Source organism: Rhinolophus sinicus, linkage group LG01 (assembly GCF_036562045.2).
Source record: "Rhinolophus sinicus isolate RSC01 linkage group LG01, ASM3656204v1, whole genome shotgun sequence".
Classification (NCBI taxonomy): Eukaryota; Metazoa; Chordata; class Mammalia; order Chiroptera; family Rhinolophidae; genus Rhinolophus; species Rhinolophus sinicus.
Window position 1 is genome coordinate 158,910,241 of NC_133751.1, and position 19,404 is coordinate 158,929,644.

General features: G+C 34.8%; 1 protein-coding gene across 1 annotated transcript in view; it reads right to left on the reverse strand.

The window, feature by feature from the left end:
* Positions 1-19,404, reverse strand: part of OLA1 (Obg like ATPase 1) — a 143,497-nt gene that overhangs the window by 39,530 nt on the left and 84,563 nt on the right. The window contains exons 6-7 of the mRNA XM_019727463.2: positions 6,791-6,871; positions 6,380-6,477 (exon numbers count right to left, since the gene is read on the reverse strand). Coding sequence (XP_019583022.1) covers positions 6,380-6,477; positions 6,791-6,871 — 179 coding nt within the window. The remainder of the gene's footprint in view (positions 1-6,379; positions 6,478-6,790; positions 6,872-19,404) is intronic.

The window sequence follows — 19,404 nt, forward strand, 5'->3', positions numbered from 1 at the left end:
TGTATCTCCTATCCTCAACAATCCTAAGATTTCTGGGCTTCCAAATTTTCCTGTCTCCACCAACTACCAGTCAAAACTCCCATTTTATGAGTGTAGCTCATCTCAACTAATATTTTTAAAAACAAAATCTGACTCACAGGTCTTAGTCTCTGGGGCACAGATTTTTAAGAATATTAAGAGTCCTGAACTATTCACCAAAGTGAGTGGGATAAAGAGTGGAGAAATTCTTTCTGTTACATGATTCATTTGTAATTTGAAGAATACTGTAAAGCTATAAGACAAACTTTGCCTTTCATTTCCTAAATTATATATATATATGTGTGCATATATGGGGAACATGCTTTAATTTCATATGAGAGAATCCTAAAGAACACTTGTTTTTTCAAAAGAGCTTTAGTCTCTTAAAGCTAGAAAAAAAAAATTTAAAACCTTTCATATTATATGGAGTGAAATTCTTTAGCTACTTAGAAAAGATGAAAGTCCTGACATATTTGATAAATTACATCACTCATTAGTCAGTAAGTCAACAGATGGGACTGATGAAGATAACAACTGACCCTCCCCAATATATCACTTTCTCAAATTCAGTAAACCATCTTGCAAATAGAAACTCTTGTCTATAAATAGTATTGGGTAAAAATGTAAATAGGCCCGGGGAAATTCCTAATACACATAACATGTTGTGTCAATAGCATTATGTTCATATAAAAAGATAACGTTTTCTTCTGTAATTATCTTTTTCATAATGTGGAATATGAAGTGATTTGGTTTCATTATGACTAAGCGCTCTACGGCCCTAATACCTCTTGATAAGAATATGAAATTGCTGAAAGAGTAACCAAAAACCATTTAGTGAAAACCTGTATACAAACGCAAAAGAACATTGCAAGTAAAAAAAATTCCAGAATGGGCAAAGGTCTTTTCCCTTCACTTTTTTCAGCCTTCTAGCTCTTGCAATAAAAAGACTGTTTTGCTTTAGTATATTCTTTTTAACTCAAGGTTCTGAACAGAGAAATTAAGAAATAATCAATTCCACAAAATCCAATCACCAGAAATTATTTGAAATCCTAATTCATAGTGCATATGATACTGTTTCAAAGCTTTATCATAATACAAATTAAAAAGAAAATAATTGAAAAATATCCAGTAGTGAAAACAAGAAATAGTAAAACAGAGAAAGGGTCTTAAGAAAATATTTCTTTTCAGATTCATTTATAACTTACTTCAGAAAAATTAAGACTATCTTACATAAGAATTCTCTGATTTAATCAATTCCATATTTTTAAAAAAGGCAACTGCTCAGTTTAGACTTCCAGAATACCCCAGACCTGCCCCATCACCTTCTTATATCTGTCAAAAGAGCAAACAAGAACGAGTCCTCATAAAGAAATCACCACTAAAAAAGTATTTAATTTATGAAAACCATTACCAATTATAGCTTATAAAATTTAATTCTGCTAAAAAACTCCTCACATATTAAAATAAACCTACTAACATTATGGTGTGATTTCAAGTAGATAGGAACAACTCAGAATTAATAATGTATTCTCAGTCTTCATGTTAGATACTTCAAGGTGAAATTGACATAACAGCCCCCCAAAACTTTACGAACTACAAGTGATAAAAAATAGAAATTACAATCCCAAAGAAATGGTGCATGGATATTCCAGAGCTTTTATTATGCCAAACTAGTGGATGATAAAGTGAAACATTTAAAAAATCTTACATGTGTAAATCTTGCTTTATATAATGGGACATGTTCCTGAAAACTTTATATGAAATTGAACCTAATTTCAAATCAACTTGAGAAGCCTCCTGAACTAAAATGAGTAATTTATTTAAAAAAAATTAATCATTTCCATTTTATTTGTTTCAAGTAAATAAAATGAATATCAATGTAATTTTTTTAAAGCAGCATATCTGTGTTAAATTTCTAGTTTCAATGAATAACCTTGTCAGAAATTGTTGACTTCTTAAAATAGTTTTACAGAAAGTTTTATATTTACAGATATATGTATGTATCCATATGTCTATGGATGTCTACATAGAAATATAACTATATGTTGAAAATGAACACAATTTCCCCTTCACACATAGTTGCTGACATATAGTACCGGTAACTCTTATACACAGTTCAAGAAAATATTGGATTCCCCCCCTAACCAGGAACACAATGTATAGTATTGCCAAAATATTTTTAGTTAATGTGTACGAATTAGGTGGAAAACTAACAAAAACAGAAAAGTGGGGGAGGTAAGACTGAATTATTGCATAAGAATTAATAAAACCTTTTTCTATTTAAAATTTATTTAGTGAACCTGACACATTGCTCCTGATTATACAACAGCTTAAAAGACTTTGCTAATATTTGTCTACCTATCTTGAATCAATTTCAACACTCAGATTAATTGATTCTTATATAATACTAGCCAAAGGGTAATAATGTTCAATGACAAGCCCACCAGAGCATATGCGAATATGTGTGTTACACACACACACACACACACACACACACACACACACGGCCTAAATGTTTTACATTTTAGTTGTATTTTTCCAGTTGAATAAGGATATATAGTATAATAAACAATAAAATATAATTATCCTTTATGAATAGATTTAAGAAAGATGGGGGCAAGAGAACACAAAAATGAAACATAATTGGAAGTTATATAGGCATACAAAATACAGTAGTTCCCCTTTTCCTTGGTTTTGCTTTCTGCGGTTTCAGTTAGCAGTGGTCAACCTTGGTGAGAAAATATTAAATAGTAAATTCCAGAAATAAACAGTTGGTAAGTTTTAAATTGTGTACCATTCTGAGTAGTGTGATGAAATCTCACGTCATCCTACTCTGCCGGCCTGGGCCACACATGGGCCACGAATCACGCCTTTGTCCTAGCGCATCTACACTGTATACACTTAGCAGCCGGCTTGGTTGTCAGACAGGCTGTCGCAGTATCTCAGTGCCTGTGTTCAAGTAACCCTTATTTTACTTAACAATAGCCCCAAAGCACAAGAGTAATGATGCTGCCAATTAAGATATGCCAAAGAGAAGCTGTAAAGTGCTTCCTTTAGGCAAAAAGGTGAGTATAGTACAATAAGGTATTTTGTGTGTGCGGGAGACAACATTCACATAACTTTTATTATAGTAATTGTTATAATTGTCCTATTTTATTATTATTGTTGTTAATCTCTTACTGTGGCTAATGTATAAATTAAACTTTATCATAGATATAGCAAAAAACAGTACATATAGGGTTCGGTACTATTACTATCCGCAGTTTCAAGCATCCCCGTGGATAAGGGGGGACTACTGTATCTGAAATTAGTTTGTTCTACTGATTTCATAATTGGATGGAACGCACCACTAAGGGAATGGCAAAAGTACAAAGATTAAAATTTAAACCCCTAATTAAGCAATGGTGTGAGAGTTCTACTGTCCTGCACCTGCTTGACTCCAGGAACCAGCAGGCGATCTCAAATGAAAATTAATACCATATACAGTATAATCTTAGTTATACATAACAACTGATCATGTTTAAAATATGAAATTCTCAAGTGTCCCAAAATCATTAGCACCCACTAGAGACAAAAACAACAACAACTTTAGTATAGTTTTATTCATTCAAAGAACAGCAACTTGTAATAATAAAAAAAGGTTTCTGTTAATTCCCTCACAACATCTTGGTTAGTGTCATCTGATAATAACACAACTGTAACTAACGTGGCTACCATGTCAGCTTCTCTTCAGGTGCTAGGTCTTATTCATAAATCAACGAAATGACTAATTTAACATTGTTAAAAACCGTGAGTAGATGCTTGGAGCCATTCCAGTTTTTACATTTTTCGAAAGGCCAATGCACCTTCCCAATAAAACACTAGACTTTATCTTTCAAAATGCTTCCCTCTTTTCTAGGACTGAAAAATAATGTTACCATTTAAATTTAAAGTGAACTTTAACTAGTAATTAAAATGTTCATTTTTTTCTGAAATAGTGACCCACTAAAAAAAAAAAGTTTCAGTCCTTCTCTTGTGGCCAAAATCACAAACCCCTCCTCCTCTTTCCCAACCATTTAAAATAGTTTTCTAGATCTAAAAGACCTAGGAAAATATTTATGACTGCTTCCCGCATCAGTCTTAATTTGCTACAGTAACATTACATAATAACCTTAAAAAACAAAACCGTTTTCTGTTGCTAAAGGAGAAACTAATGCAAATGGAGCCTAGATATAAACATTACCCCCAAACAAGATGCTAACACAAATTAAAAGGATTTAGTAGTTAAAATGTATTTTAACTGTTTACATCTGCTCGCAGTGTTATAAATGATGAAAACCTACTGTTCATATCCTTCATAATAAAAATTTATTCTGCACTTTAATACAAAGGCTATGCTGCATAAACAGAGGATTTAAAGCTGGAGCAGAGTGGCTGAATGAAAGGCAAATGGGAATCTTTCTGGCCCCAGTAGATGCCATTCTCTATCACACAATGTTTCCCACTCATAAATACATGACAAATACTTCCTCAATCATTTTTTACGAGCAGGGATGCACAGGGGGTAGTCAATGGCTAGCTTGAGGGAAAATAGGAACAGCAGGCGGCAGAAACTGTACAGAAAATGGCTATGTGGTAAATTCTCTTCTGGAACATCACTCAGTTACCGAGTCTTTGATCTTTCAGCTACAATTACACTAACTTCCACAAGATATGACCCCCCCCTCCCCAACTCCCCAAACATACACACAACCTAAACCAGATCATTAGCTATACATAAAATCTAAAATTTGGTTTTATAAATAGGATCATCCATACCTCTACATTTTTATAAATTAAAATTTGCTATTTAGACAAGAGTTTACTTTCAATTGGCTATAGCCATATCATCATCACAACTGGTCTCACAAAAAACATGGGGTGTCTGGCGACAGCTAAATCACAGACTGGCGTCTCCCAAGCAGTCTGTCTACCATTAGGGTCTGGGAAATGGTATTTACTATACAATTAGAGCCAGGGAGTTCTACCTGTAATCATCCAAATACAGGTGTGAGAAGCCCCTTTGGGCAAGGAAACTGACTCATCCCTTTTCATGTAAACTTTGATGTCTGTATTGTTTCACGAAGCCTCAGGAAACCTTACCATTTATACTACAATGAGAAGATTTATTAAGTGAGGTCAAGTAATAAATTTTAAAATTCCTTCCCAAAGCTAATAATTTTTAAAACATTAATCAAATTTATAAGAATTTGAAACAAGACAGAACTGATTATTTTAAATTTAATTATCTATTGGAGGACACTGACCAGGCGGAACTGAATTTTCATGTTAAGTATAGGCCTTCTAGAATATTACCAATAAAGAGGCCAAATTCAGCTATCAGCAACAGAAAATGTCTTATAGTAGTATCAATAGGGCATTTTTAGTTGTAGTAATTTCACAGAATTTATTCTAATGATTTATTGGAGTTAACCATCTGACATTAATTATTGTTTTGGCTTCCAGTCTATGAATGTTTATTTTTCAGTTTAAAGCTTCTCACTCTTTGATATCATATGGAAATGAGAATTTTTAATGGAAAATTGAAACCATGTGCATCTAAGTACTTAATGAAGTACAGGGAAAAACCGACAATATATTTTAGGAGAATTCAGATATTTTGCTTTGGATAGTTTTGATTTGTTTGTATGATTTAATAGTATAAAATACTGACGATACAGTGAGGCAAGTCCAAGTACTATGTTCAATGTATACATGTCCACATGTTACACAAACATGTAATTTTTTCAAGTTATTAGTGAACGAAAGGAAAACTTGTATATTTTGGTTACATGTCAAAAATGATAATACATGAATGCATAGTTTTTACCTTTGTACATTTTTGAAGTATTTGAAACAGATACCTGGTTTCCCTCCCCCACCACTGCCCCAGTTTTTTAATTTAAAAAACTTTTTAAAGTATTCAATCTGGATTTTAAAATTTATGCCCAACTATAATCCCAAGTGGATATTTTAAAGTCACATACAATACCAACACAGCTAGAAATTCCTAGTTTAAAAAAATTTACTGCTTCAATTACATTTATTCTCATTTTGCAAAGGAAACAATGCTATTAAATTTAAATTTGATAAGTAAATATGTATGATTCAACATTGCCTAATTTAATCCCGTTTGTTTTTTTTTTTTTCTTAAGTTCTTTCAGTGTAAATCAGTTAGGAGACTCATCTCATAATGTAAACATCAGGCAAAGCATTCTCATGCATTTTAAACTTTTTAATAATAAGAGGAAAAATATTAAAATAAAATATAGCAGTAAGTACATATGAATGTGTGTGTGTGTACAGATATATTTCTGGGTATATCTGGGAAGGAAAAACTTACCATTTGTTTTTCTTTCTAATGTAGTCTTTTTCAGAAAGATTAACCAAGTAGACCATTGGTTTTGAAGTCAGAAATAAGTGTTTATTCAACACTTCAATCTGAAGTGGGAGATAGAGAAAGAATTCTTTTTTAAAATTTGAGTAAATATTAACTCATTAAATGACTTGAAAGTAAACTCTTTAAACAAGTAGCCATTTTCATTTTCATAATTCTTGTTTCTAAAATATTAGTTACTATAAAATCTCAGGGGTAGGGGGAAAGGAAGAAAATAACAACCCTGGGAATAAGCAATCTTGACAAAACTAAAGTTTAAGTAAATACAACAATAAGTGTAAAATAATGACAACTCTAATTTGTTCCTTAAGAAATCAAAATAAAGGCAATAATAGATACATGATATTTATAACTTACCTCTTTGTCATTCCAGTCATGATAGAAGCGAACAGGTTTCTTTTGATCTATAACCCAGGATTTGACTTTGCACATTATGTCCTACACACAATTGAAAAAAAAGTAAATACAAGATGAATACCTAACATTTGATACTAAATATTAAAATTAAAAGGGGAACTATGTCAAACAGATAATTATTTTCAATATCTCATAAAAAAACAAATACCAATGAAACGTGTCATTAAAATATTAATATATAAAATGTGGAATACTAGCAAAATTAGTAAAAGTCTTTAAAATTTCAAGACAATTCAAATACACCAAAGACTACAAAAGTTAGTAATATTTCAACATTACTTAGTGATGCCACTTGCAAGATAAACATGCTATTATGAAATGGAGGGAGGTCGGAGGGGGAGGGGGATAATAGAGAGAGGCTGAATTATAATTTTTCCTTAAAAAGAATAACTAATAGATGAAATTGAGCCTATTATGATAATCTACCCTCCAAAATAATAAATCAACTGACCAAAACCCTTTTTATTCTGATTAATTTTTTGCCAACACCTTCTCCCTGCCCACTTCTCCTGTCCCTACTCCAGCACCCCCCCCCCCCCCCAACCTGCCAAAGCCTCCATTACACAATGGCAAGAGCCCTGCACTGGTGACCTCCAACCAGCTGCATTCACTTTCAGAACATCTCTCTCTGCTGGAAATCTAAAGGCCTTTTAGTTAGCAAGCTAGTGTGCATTCAGAAGGAGTAACTGCAGGAAGAGCCCAATGTGCTTTGTTTCTCTGGCCTTTCTTCACAGAAAGATTAATCATCTGTGAAATGGAAACGGCAAACAGCAAGTGACACAAACTGAACCCTTCAAGCCTTTCCTCATCAGTTTTGTGGTTCTGAATCTAAAAGCTGCGTGTGGCAAGGTTCTCCTTACAGGCAGGTGTTAATAAAAGGCTCTAGGGTCTGAAGGTCAAACTTAGCTCTTCCCAAAGAAGTGCATTTGAGAGTCATCTGTTTTTGTTGTTGTTGTTAAAGATAATTTATGGATGTTTAAAATATGCATTTTCCGAAATTTATTATAATACACAATTTTTAGTAATAGGTTTCTTGGATTTTCATCAATGTATTTTCCTTTACCATAAATCAGTTATTCTTCCATAAATATCCACTTGTATGAATTACCTCAATATTTTGTATACCTTCCTTCCAAACCTTGCTGTTACCAACAGGAAAAATAAGGAAAAAGCCCTATATCCTAAGATCCTGATTTGAACCGCTCCAGGACAAGGACTTCCCACAGATTTTAACAAGGAAGGGGCAAGCTAAAAACTTTTAATGAAATCTAACATGTTCTGCTTAAGAATAATCACTTTTACTCTTCTATAACTGAATTTCACTCATAAATGTTTAAAAGTGGCTAATGTAACACCATTTCCTACAAGGAGAAGATCAAAGTGCTATATTACAAATGCATTATGATTAAAAAAGCCCTGTGCAGCCTTGCTATTAACTGTTCTTTAAACCCTAAAAGGCTTCCCATAGATCTCACTTGGCACTGCATATACAACCTTTGACAAGTAATGTAGACCATTTTTATTCATTGCCTAAAATTGTAGGCAATTATGTGCGTCACACTGGCCACCTGCAAATTCTGAATGCCTGCTCCAGTTGTCAGTGCAAAAAACTAATGTCGGAGGGGATTAATCTAGGGGGAGAGAGTCCTCTTTAATGGCTCCAGCAGGTGAAATGGCCCAGCTGGTTACTATGATGAGTGGCCAGAACAGCTTATGTACAGACACGCAACAAGATTATACAAAAGAAGAAGAAAACAGTGGTACCATCTTATATTTGGTTCCATTAGTTTTTTTCAATTAAAGAAAGAAAATAGATAAAAGAAAGCCAAACCAAAAATAAGAAAGGAAATTAAATTTTAATCATATAAAAAGTATAAAATACTTTTGTACCTATAAACATTTTTATAAAACCAAAGGACCTCAATAAATGGTAATCACTAGTGAAGGAATTTCAGTATTTCTCTCATTTTCAATTCACTAGATATCACTCCAGACCCAGAAGTCTTGTCATAAAAGCTTTCTGGCATTAGGTTTTTTTTGTTGTGTTTTGTTTTTCCCTCACCAACATATTATATTACAAATTAGGAACACTCAAATTTTAAAAAGAATTAACTCATAATTAAAGTTCTCAAAAAGTATATTCATTAGAGCCACATTTGAATCTTTTTAGAAAAGTCTATAAGTTATGACCAAGTTTTTAAACAGCTGAAAATTAAAATACCTTAAAATTTAAAATATTTTATTTAGTACCCAGTTCTCTCTTAATTATCCCCACAAAAGATTTAACAGCCAAGAAAAGATACCTTAGACTACTAAAAGATGTCAGTTTTACTTAAGACAAATAAAAAACAGACTGTACTCAGATAAGATTATCTTATATAAATGATCATTATATGGTATAGTTGCAATGTGCTGTTTTTCTTAAAGTATAAATTAATTTTAATTTTAGCAAAAAATTAAAAGTTATATATTCCTTATCTTAAAATTTTCTAATCAGATGAAAGAAAACATTTGGGCATATTTGTATATAATAGTTAATATATTGATTTTTTTCTTATGCTGGTATGTATAATCATATATTAATATAGTCAGAACAAAAGGTTCTAGTTAACTGAGTTTAGTTAACTGAAAAAATAATCTAATACATACTAATAACCTACTTTTAATAAATTAGAATACAATAAAAACAAAATAAAAACACTTTAATGCTTGATGTATCAAACTTACTTTAGGATTTTGCATTTCTTTGTGTAGAAATACAGATGTAGGAGGAGGAATGTTTTAATAACTGTAGCAAAGTCCTCATTTTCAAAATAAATTCTGTACATGATGGAGATTATGCAAAAATTCCTGGTCATTTGAACTTTCTGGTTATATGGCTATGATGTAAGCATATTAATTCTAGAGGTAACAGCTCAACACTTAAGTGTGGGAATAAATCCTAGGTCTACCACTCATCAGGTCTGTGACCTATTACTTCACTGATAAAACGCAGATGACAATACTATCTACCTCCTGGGGGTTGTTGTGAAGATCAAAAGAGAAAATGCATAGACAGTGTCTAGAGCAGTTGTTGGCACAGAGTAAGTTCTCAATAAATGGGAGTTGTTGCCATTGCTGTTATGATTGGTGAAGAGATTAAATGCCAATAATCTACAAAATGGCAATATATTCTCTTGGGTAGTCCCTTAAAGCACATACATGTCTTTAACATCTGAATAATTTTTCATTAGTCTTTTTCTTCAAATTTCTGAAGGTTACCAACAATACTGGCTTTGAGTGAAATCTCAGTTCAGGCTTCTAGTCTTAACATTTTACAAGAACTACGTTTTGCTGAACTACTACATTTTAACTGCAAAGAAACTTAATCCAAACTTGAATACGCCATATCGCTCTTCTACTTTGAAGTCTTACTGAGAATCTCATATTTCACTTTAGAAATGCTGTATTTTCTTTCTCTTTTTTAAAAAAATTTTATTGGGGAATATTGGGGAACACTGTGTTTTTCCAGGACCCATCAGCTCCAAGTCACGTCATTGTTTTTTTTCAATCTAGTTGTGGAGGGCGCAGCTCACTGGCCCATGTGGGAATCGAACCGGAAACCTGGGTGTTACAAGCACTGTACTCTAATCAACTGAGTCAACCGGCCGCCCAAGAAATGCTCTATTTTCTTGATGTAAGTTATTATTGTTGTTAATAGCAGCTGTAATGTATTTAGACTCCGGGAGGATGTGTGACTTGCCTAAATTCCCATAGCTAGAAAGTGGCACAGCTGATATTCAAATTCAGGTCTAAGTGATTTGAAAATTCATATTCTGTCCTATTACCCTGGCCTATTTGTTTTCTTTACTGACTTTCTAATTGCTCCTTTTTCAGCCTAAACATTCCCAAAGTTGTTATTCAAAGTCCTCATTCTCATTTCAAGGTCATCAAGGAAATTCAATATTCTTACTCTTTGGGTACAATATATGATTGTCAATCCATGTATGATAAAAATTAGTATTTTTCTTTGCACAAAATAACATAATCTATTTATTTACTATAATTTCCAAGACTAATTACTAGACTTCTCTATTTTGGTATTCTTCAGTTCCCACAGCAGGAATTAATCTATGATCCATAAATGGATTTCAGGGGTTTCCTAACCCCAAAATTGTATATAAAGTTCTAGATTTATGTGCCTTTGAGGGATGATGGCACATATCTTCCAAACGCTTATAAGATATTTATGATCCCAAAGTGCAAGAATCGTGGAAGTGAGTGACTCTGTGGCAATACTCAAATGCCCCAATAACAGCCAGTTAAGTATATGTCCCAGGTACGTGGATTCCCAGCCCTGAGGTTCAGACACTGACCTAAAAATTGCATCAGCCAGACTTTACTCAAAATTCATCTATCCTGACCAACACTGAGAAGATAAAAACTCTAGCCACAAAATATTTATCTAACACAATTCCAGTTAAAAATCATAACAGGGATGTGGGAGAACATCATTATTCTAAAAGAATGTTTAGAGAGAAAAATATGCAACTTGCTTTACTATGTATTAAAATAAAGCATAAAGCTACAGTACTTAGAACAGTGAGATACTAGCACCAAAAGAGAGATATAGATTATAAACAACCTAAATACCCATTAATTGGAGATTTGTTAATAAGTTATGTAACATTCATAAACAACAGTTTTTATCCATTATGACAAAGTATATCTATATATACATTTGCATGGGAAAATGTCCAAAATATATTGCTAAGTGAAAAACGCAGGTTCAGAATAATGGAATAAGGTTAAGAATATGGATTCTGTCATCAAACAGATTTGGGTACAAGTCCTGGCTCTGCCACTTTCTAGCTATATAACTTTGTGTAACTTTAACCTCTCTTAGTCTGTTTCTGTAAAATTAAGATAATAACTCCAATTCAAAATACAGTGATTGTGAGAATTAAATGTGAAAATACATGTAAAGTAACTGCCACAGTTCCAGGCACATAGTAAATGCTCAATAGATATTAACTGTTATTATTTGACAGAATGTATAATGTAATTCCATTTGCGGTTTTGAAGCTGTATGTAATACATTTAAATAAATGTACTCAAGTAATGAAACTGGACAGATGCCACATCAAATTGTTAGCAAAAGAAATCTCTAGAAGAGTAGATTCCAGAGACTCTCCCTTTCTGCGTTGTTTTTAAAAACTACAATGCTGTTTTTATTTATTTTTAACCAGTATATATCATTTTTAGAATTAGAAAAAAATAAAGGTATATATACTGTGTTTCCCCAAAAATAAGACCAGGTTTTATATTAATTTTTGCTCCAAAAGACGCATTAAGGGCTTATGTTCAGGGGATGTCATCCTGAAAACTCATGGTAGGGCTTATTTTCTGGTTAGGTCTTATTTTGGGGGAAACTCGGTATTATACTCACAGCGTGAGGGAGAAGGCAGGACTTTATTCTCTACCACCTGTAATCCTAAAATTTGATGGCTAAATGGATAGACTTGGCAATTTACCAGGATGACTCACTCTTAGTCGGTAATAATTATAGCCTCCAAGCCTGATACTTCTCTCTTGCCAAACCTACTACCCTAATACCTGATGCTGACACCCAGATGAGCTGGCCTATGCCGGTTGGGTGGCTTTACCACACACAGCCAACAATGCACTCAGACCAGAAGAACGGAGGCAAGGCCTTTAGCTCAAAATAGTCTGGCTGGAAGTCCACTAATACAGCTTCCTTCTGCTCCAACACGGAGTATCTCCTTTAAATATTCCAAATCTGGGCTTTCCCTCACGAAAGAGACCTCCACTGTATATTCTAACTTAATATTTCAGATCTGCCTGAATCAGAATATTAAGCATTTGTTGCTCTACTAAATGAATGCTGTTGTTTATGGAGACTAGAGTACTGGTCCCTGACTACAATCTTTTTACACCTTCAATGACTAAAACTCCCAGAAAAGAATCAGGCAACAAAGGAGCAAACTAAGACAAGTGGCAGCAATGTTCTGCCTGGGTGGGTAGGTGGGTGTGTACAAAGCGGATGTCCTCGAAGAATTAAAATAGGTTACTTTTTGCAATAGGTGTTGGGTTTTCAGCTCTGTGGCTCATACAGCAAACATGGAGAACTTAACATAGTGCTCCTGGCCCGTCAGCCATAATGTTGCCAGTGGGAACAATGACCAGGTCATGGTTGAGGCACAGATCTCAGCAGAGGAGCTGACCATTCCTAAGGAGAAGAAGGCACTGTCCTTATGATTCCTGTAAATAAGTCTGAATGGGTTTCACCATGTTCAAGGAAGGACAGGAGGGGGGAGTTCAGAAATCTGATTTTAATAAAAAGGCTACTGAATAAGGAGAATAATATGGAGGGAAATGATCACACACACACAAACTGCTAAATGAATTATCTGGCATACTTGGCAGAATGCAAAAAGATAGAGCGTCTATGAAACAAGAGCATGAGGCCATAAAGAGTACAGAGTAAGGTTAGAAAAAACAGATATGATGTCAGGAAAGTTGACAAACTAAGATTTTTAAGGAAATCAAAATCAAAGAAGGAAAATAAAATTCCAAATTGGAAATTTAATTGATATGGCAGAAGATTACTGGTTTGAAGGTCAAACCTGAGAAGGGGTTATAATGAAGTATATTCACAATGTTATGCAATCACCACCTCGATCTACTTCTAAAATATTTCCATCACTTCATAATAAAACCCTACACTCAATAAGCAATTTCTCCCCATTCTCCCCTCCCTCTAACTCCTGGCCAACTACCAATCTACAGTTCTGTATCCATCAATTTACATATTCTAAATAATTCCACATACATGGAATCATACGATGTGACCTCTGTGTCTGCAGAATGTTTTCAAGGTTGATCCACATCTAGTACCGGTCCTCATTTATTTTTTAGGGGTGAATAATATTCTATTGTATGTATGTACCACAATTTATCATTCATCCCTGTAGACATTTGGGCTGTTTTCACCTTCTGGCTATTGTGAATAGTGCTGCTAAGAACATACATATACATATATTTACTTGAGTACCTGCTTTCAATTTTTTTGGAAATATCAATCCAGGCCTGGAACTATTTGGTCATATGGTAATTCTACGTTTAACTATTTGAGAAACCACCAAACACTTTGTCTTTTAATCTGAGGATTGTAACACTTTTACTCCCTTACTGCTCCCTTCACCTACTGTGATACTAAGATTATTATGTATCTTAACTGTATCTCTATACATTAAAGTCATATTTTTATTTTTTGTTTTTACTTTCTATTTTGAAGTAATTTCAAACTTATAGGAAAGTTACAAAAATAGTATCTCTATACCCAGATTCATTAATTATCATTTTGCTGTATTTGCTTTATCCTTTATCTCTCTCTGTGTGTGTATGCATATATACGAGAAAATATAGGCATATCATTATATCCTTATATATAGATATTACCAGCATTCAGTGATGAACTAGATATGAGAAATGATGGAAAGATAATGTATCAAAGATGACTAGGCTTCTGGTTTGCATAATCTAAGATAGTGGTTCATCTCATTAAGCTAAGAAATAGTGGGAAAATATCAGGTTTGAGGAAGGGAACACTTGAGTTTGATTTTAGATGTGCTAACTTTACGATGTCTTTGAGAAATCTGTGAGATGTCAAGTGAGGAATGAAATATACTATTCTTGAGCTCAGAGGACATACAAGTGCTAGAGATACAAATCTGGAAGTTATTTGTATTTAAATACTAATTGTAGCCATGGATACGAGCATCACATGGAAGAGAACTGAGAGAAGAGAAGCTAAGACTCAACTTTAAGCAATGCCAATGTTTAATGCAACAGTATAAAGGTGATGAGTTTGCAAAAGAAACTGAGAAGTTGCTCGAGATGTAGGAGGGAAATGGGGAGAATGTGGTTATTGAATCCAAGGGAAGAACCGTCCAAGCAATGACTCAAGTGTCCAATGCGACTGACAAATCATGATGACTGAAAATTTATACTGATTTTGACAATGCAAAAGTCACTGATATCCCTGGCAAAATCTGTTTGAGTATGATGGGCAGGTAACCAGATAGACTGGATAGGTTATTAAGAGGTGGCAAAATAATTCTTTCAAGATGTTTTTAAGGAGGGTAGAGGGGTGGCCGGTTAGCACAGTTGGTTAGAGCATGGTGCTAATTATACCAAGGTTGCCAGTTCGATCCCCACATGGGCCACTGTGAGTTGCGCCCTCCTAAAAAAAAAAAAAAAACAAGAAAAAAGAAAAAAAAGAAGGGTAGAGAAAATATGGTAATGAAAGGATGGGGAGTGTGGTATATTCAGGAAGAAGTTTGATATTTTTAATATTAAAAAAATCCATCTTCAAATAGACATATGAAAAAATGCTCAACATCACTAATCATCAGAGAAATGCAAATCAAAACCACAATGAGATATCACCTCACCCCAGTTAGAATGGCTATCATCAATAAGACAAATAGTAACAAGTGTTGGAGAGGCTGTGGAGAAAAAGGAACCCTCAGACACTGTTGGTGGGAATGCAGACTGGTGCAGCCGCTATGGAAGGCGGTGTGGAGGTTCCTCAAAAAATTACGAATAGAATTGCCATATGACCCAGCAATCCCTCTCCTGGGTATCTACTCCAAAAATCTGAAAACATTTATCCATAAAAACAAGTGCACTCCAATGTTCAATGCAGCTTTATTTACAGTGGCCAAGACATGGAAACAACCAAAATGTCCTTCGATAGATGAATGGATAAAGAAGTTGTGGTATATATACACAATGGAATACTATTCGGCGGGAAGAAAAGATGAAATACGACCATTTGTGACAACATGGATGGATCTTGAGATTATAATGCTAAGCGAAACAAGTCACACAGAAAAAGCAGAGAACCATATGATTTCACTTATATGTGGTATATAAACCAAAAACAACAAAAGAACAAGACAAACAAATGAGAAACAAAAACTCATAGACACAGACAATAGTTTAGTGGTTACCAGAGGGTAAAGGGGGAGGTGGTAGATGAAGGTAAAGCGCATCAAATATATGGTGATGGAAGGAGAACTGACTTTGGGTGGTGAACACACAATGGGATTTATAGATTATGTCATACAGAATTGTTCACCTGAAATCTATGTAACTTTACTAACAATTGTCACCCCAATAATTGCTAATTTTTAAAAAAGCCATCTTCAATTAATTGATGAAAACAATTTAGTTTGAAAGGGACAAGTTGTATATACACGCAAGGATGGATTATTGGTGATCAAAACACAACTTTGTGAGTACAATAAAAACCACTGAATTGAATACTTTAAAATGGTGAACTTTATGATATGTGAATTTATCTCAATAAAGTCACTAAAAGCAACCAACAGGGAAAAAGAAGGGAAGACTAATGGTGCTAGGTTTCTGAAAAGTTAGGAAGTGGTAAGATCCAAAGAATTGGGATAACTAGCCACAGATAAGAGGAGGGAATAAGTAGCCTTTAGATTTGATCAGGCTAGTGGAAAACTGAGAGAATTCCTGCCTGATGGCTTTTATTTTGATCTCTGAAGTTGGAGGCAAGGTCATCTGTTGAGGGTAAGGATGGATGCAAGTAGGGAGTGGGCATATATAAGAGATCTGAGGGACTAGGGAAGCAGCTACAGCAGAGTAGGAGGGCAAATAGCAAAGTTGGATATAGCTGAGGGCCCACTTAAGGTTGGTAATAGTGAGTTTATGGGGATACCAATGTCCTATTTTTTTTTATAAATTTTATTAGGGAACTGTGTGTTTTTCCAGGGACCATCAGTTCCAAGTCATCCTTCAATCCAGTTGTGGAGGGTACAGCTCAGCTCCAAGTCCAGTTGCTGCTTTCAATCTTAGTTGCAGGGGGCACAGCCCACCATCCCATGTGGGAATTTGAACCGGCAACCTTGTTTTTCAGAGCTCGTGCTCTAACCAACTGAGCCATCCGTCCACCCCTCTGGAAGCTCAGCAGCAGCTCGTGGTCTTCAATCTAGTTGTGGAGGGCGCAGCGCACTGGCCTATGTGGGAATCGAACCGGCAACCCTGATATTCAGAGCTCACACGCCAACCAACTGAGCCATCCAGCCACCCCTTAATGTCCTATTTTTAATTTTGTCCACCTGTGTTTTGTTGGCTATAGGCAAGGAGAAAGCGGGCAGGTGGGAATATCCAGGAAACTAGGCCTATAGCATATGCACCCTAATGTCAGTTCTTAGATGAGTGCATTTTCTTTAGGGTGGATGTAAGTGGATTGGGTCTAAAGTAGTCTGGCCTCAAATGAGTCTAATGCTCAGGACCCTTGCCTCAAACACAATACATTCTTTTAAGTTCCTCTGGAAGTCTAAAACAGTTTTGCACGTCCTAACTGCTGTCCTCATGGTGCTTTGCTCCCAGGACCCTCCTAAAGGAGTCTGATGCAGTTCACTGAGTTCCACTGAGGAGATGGTCCTACCCAGAACACAGTCTCCTTACCAGAGCTGGTGGGCCCTTGTCCTGTGAAGTCATCTCATGAAGAAAGAAGAAGGAAGAAACCCAAAAAACCTCTGCCTAAATGGGAATAACCTTAGACAATTAGATGCTCGATCTCAGGAATCAAAATTAGGAAATACCAAGATAACATTATTGGAGCCATAAACTGAAAGCATACACTGAAAGAACACAAGATGGAGTAAGTTACATGACATGATAAATAAAAGCTATTTGTGGTAAGCAGAAATTACGAAGCAGCAGAAATCAGGAATAAAAGCAATATAGAAAACAGGAGATGATGTCCAGTGGCAGCGGAAAACAAAGTAAGTCGACTTCTAGGGAAGCTCATCTGAAGAACCCCGAGTTCCGTGCACACAGAGCGCCACCTAAGAAGACGTGCATTATTCCCAGCAGCACAGCCCTCTGCTCAGCTCCTGGGATGACTTACAGTCTAACTCCTAAAGGTCTCGCAATACCACACTGTGTGCTCTTGAATATTTTTGGATTTTCATTTCTCTTCTAGCCTTGAATTTTAAAAATAAAAATCCATTTCTTGAAATGGCCTAAGCTGAGTCTCTATTCCTTACAACTCAAAGACCCCAATTAAAGAATACAATGAAACTTCTGAGATTCAATAACTCAGGGTTTTCACCTATAGTAGATCATACCTATTTGTTCACACAATGTATACTATTAAATAAGAAGTGAAATATTTCCCCCTAAATCCTTAAAAGAAGAACAATGACTTGCTCAAAATAATGATTATAAACTAAGAAAGTAAAATGTCTTCTGCAGTGTTAAGATGACCATTATATTAATCCTGGTCAATCCTAATTTACACTCTCATTCTTTTCATCCGAGTTCAAGAAAAAGAGGACACTTTATCTCAATCCTTCCCACTGGCCTGAGAGCATTACTGTCAAAACCGCTCATGTATGTTGAGAATAATCAGAATGAGAATCATTTCTCTAGGACCCATGAAGTAGTCCTACCTGCCACAGTTTGACTCCCACATTGGCACTGCCACGTCAAATAAGCAACTTGCCACTTTGATTTTGAAAATTGTATAACCCTTTTGCTAAGTTTGGGGTATTGTGTGTAATATAGACTCAAATAATGAACTAAATTTCTGGTTCAGGCACTTCAAAATGGTCTGCTATATTTAATAAATATTTCTAACTTTGGGGTTCATTTCCATAAGTTTCTTTTATAAAAGCAATAAAATCGAAGCAGAAAAACATTTAAGGTGGAAGCATTCATAACTCTTCCTCCCACGATTATCACTTAATATTTCCTTCTAGACTATTTTCAATAGAGATTTCTTCAAGTGTTCTAACCACAACATGCTTGTACGACAATGTTCATAACAGTATTATTCACAATAGCCAAAATGTAAACACAACCCAAATGTCCACAAAAAGTGGTATATACATACATTATTCAGCTTTAAAAAGGAATGAAATTCTGATACACACTACAACATGGATGAACCTTGAAAACATTATGCTAAATGAAAACAAGCCAGATACAAAGACAAAAACTGTATGATTCCACTTGTATTAGGTTCCTAGAATAGGCAAATTCATAGACAAAGAATGCAGAAAAGAGAACGATGACCAGGGACCGGGAGGAGGAGGACATGGGGAGTTGTCATTTAAAGGATAGAGTTTCAGTTTGGAAATGGATAGTGGTGGTGGTTGCACAACACTGTGAATGTAATTAATGCCACTAAACTGTACACTTAAAATGGTTACAGTGATAAACTTTGTTATGTATAGTCTGCCATAATAAAAACATTTTTTTAAAGAGTAGGAAACTGCTGCTTTAGGCTACGTCTTAAAGGATGATTAAGAAACTGGGACGGAGGTGCAGCAAAAAGGGAGAGTTCTAGTAAACGAACCCACGTGAAACCAAAATGTTTAGTTCATGGTCAGGAGAGTTGACAAAATACAGGTCAGGCAAGGCCAAATCACAGAGAAATCTGTGAGCCATGGACTTTATGTTGGCAGTATCTTATAGGAAGATGATGAAGTATTTTAATCAAGGAAATAACA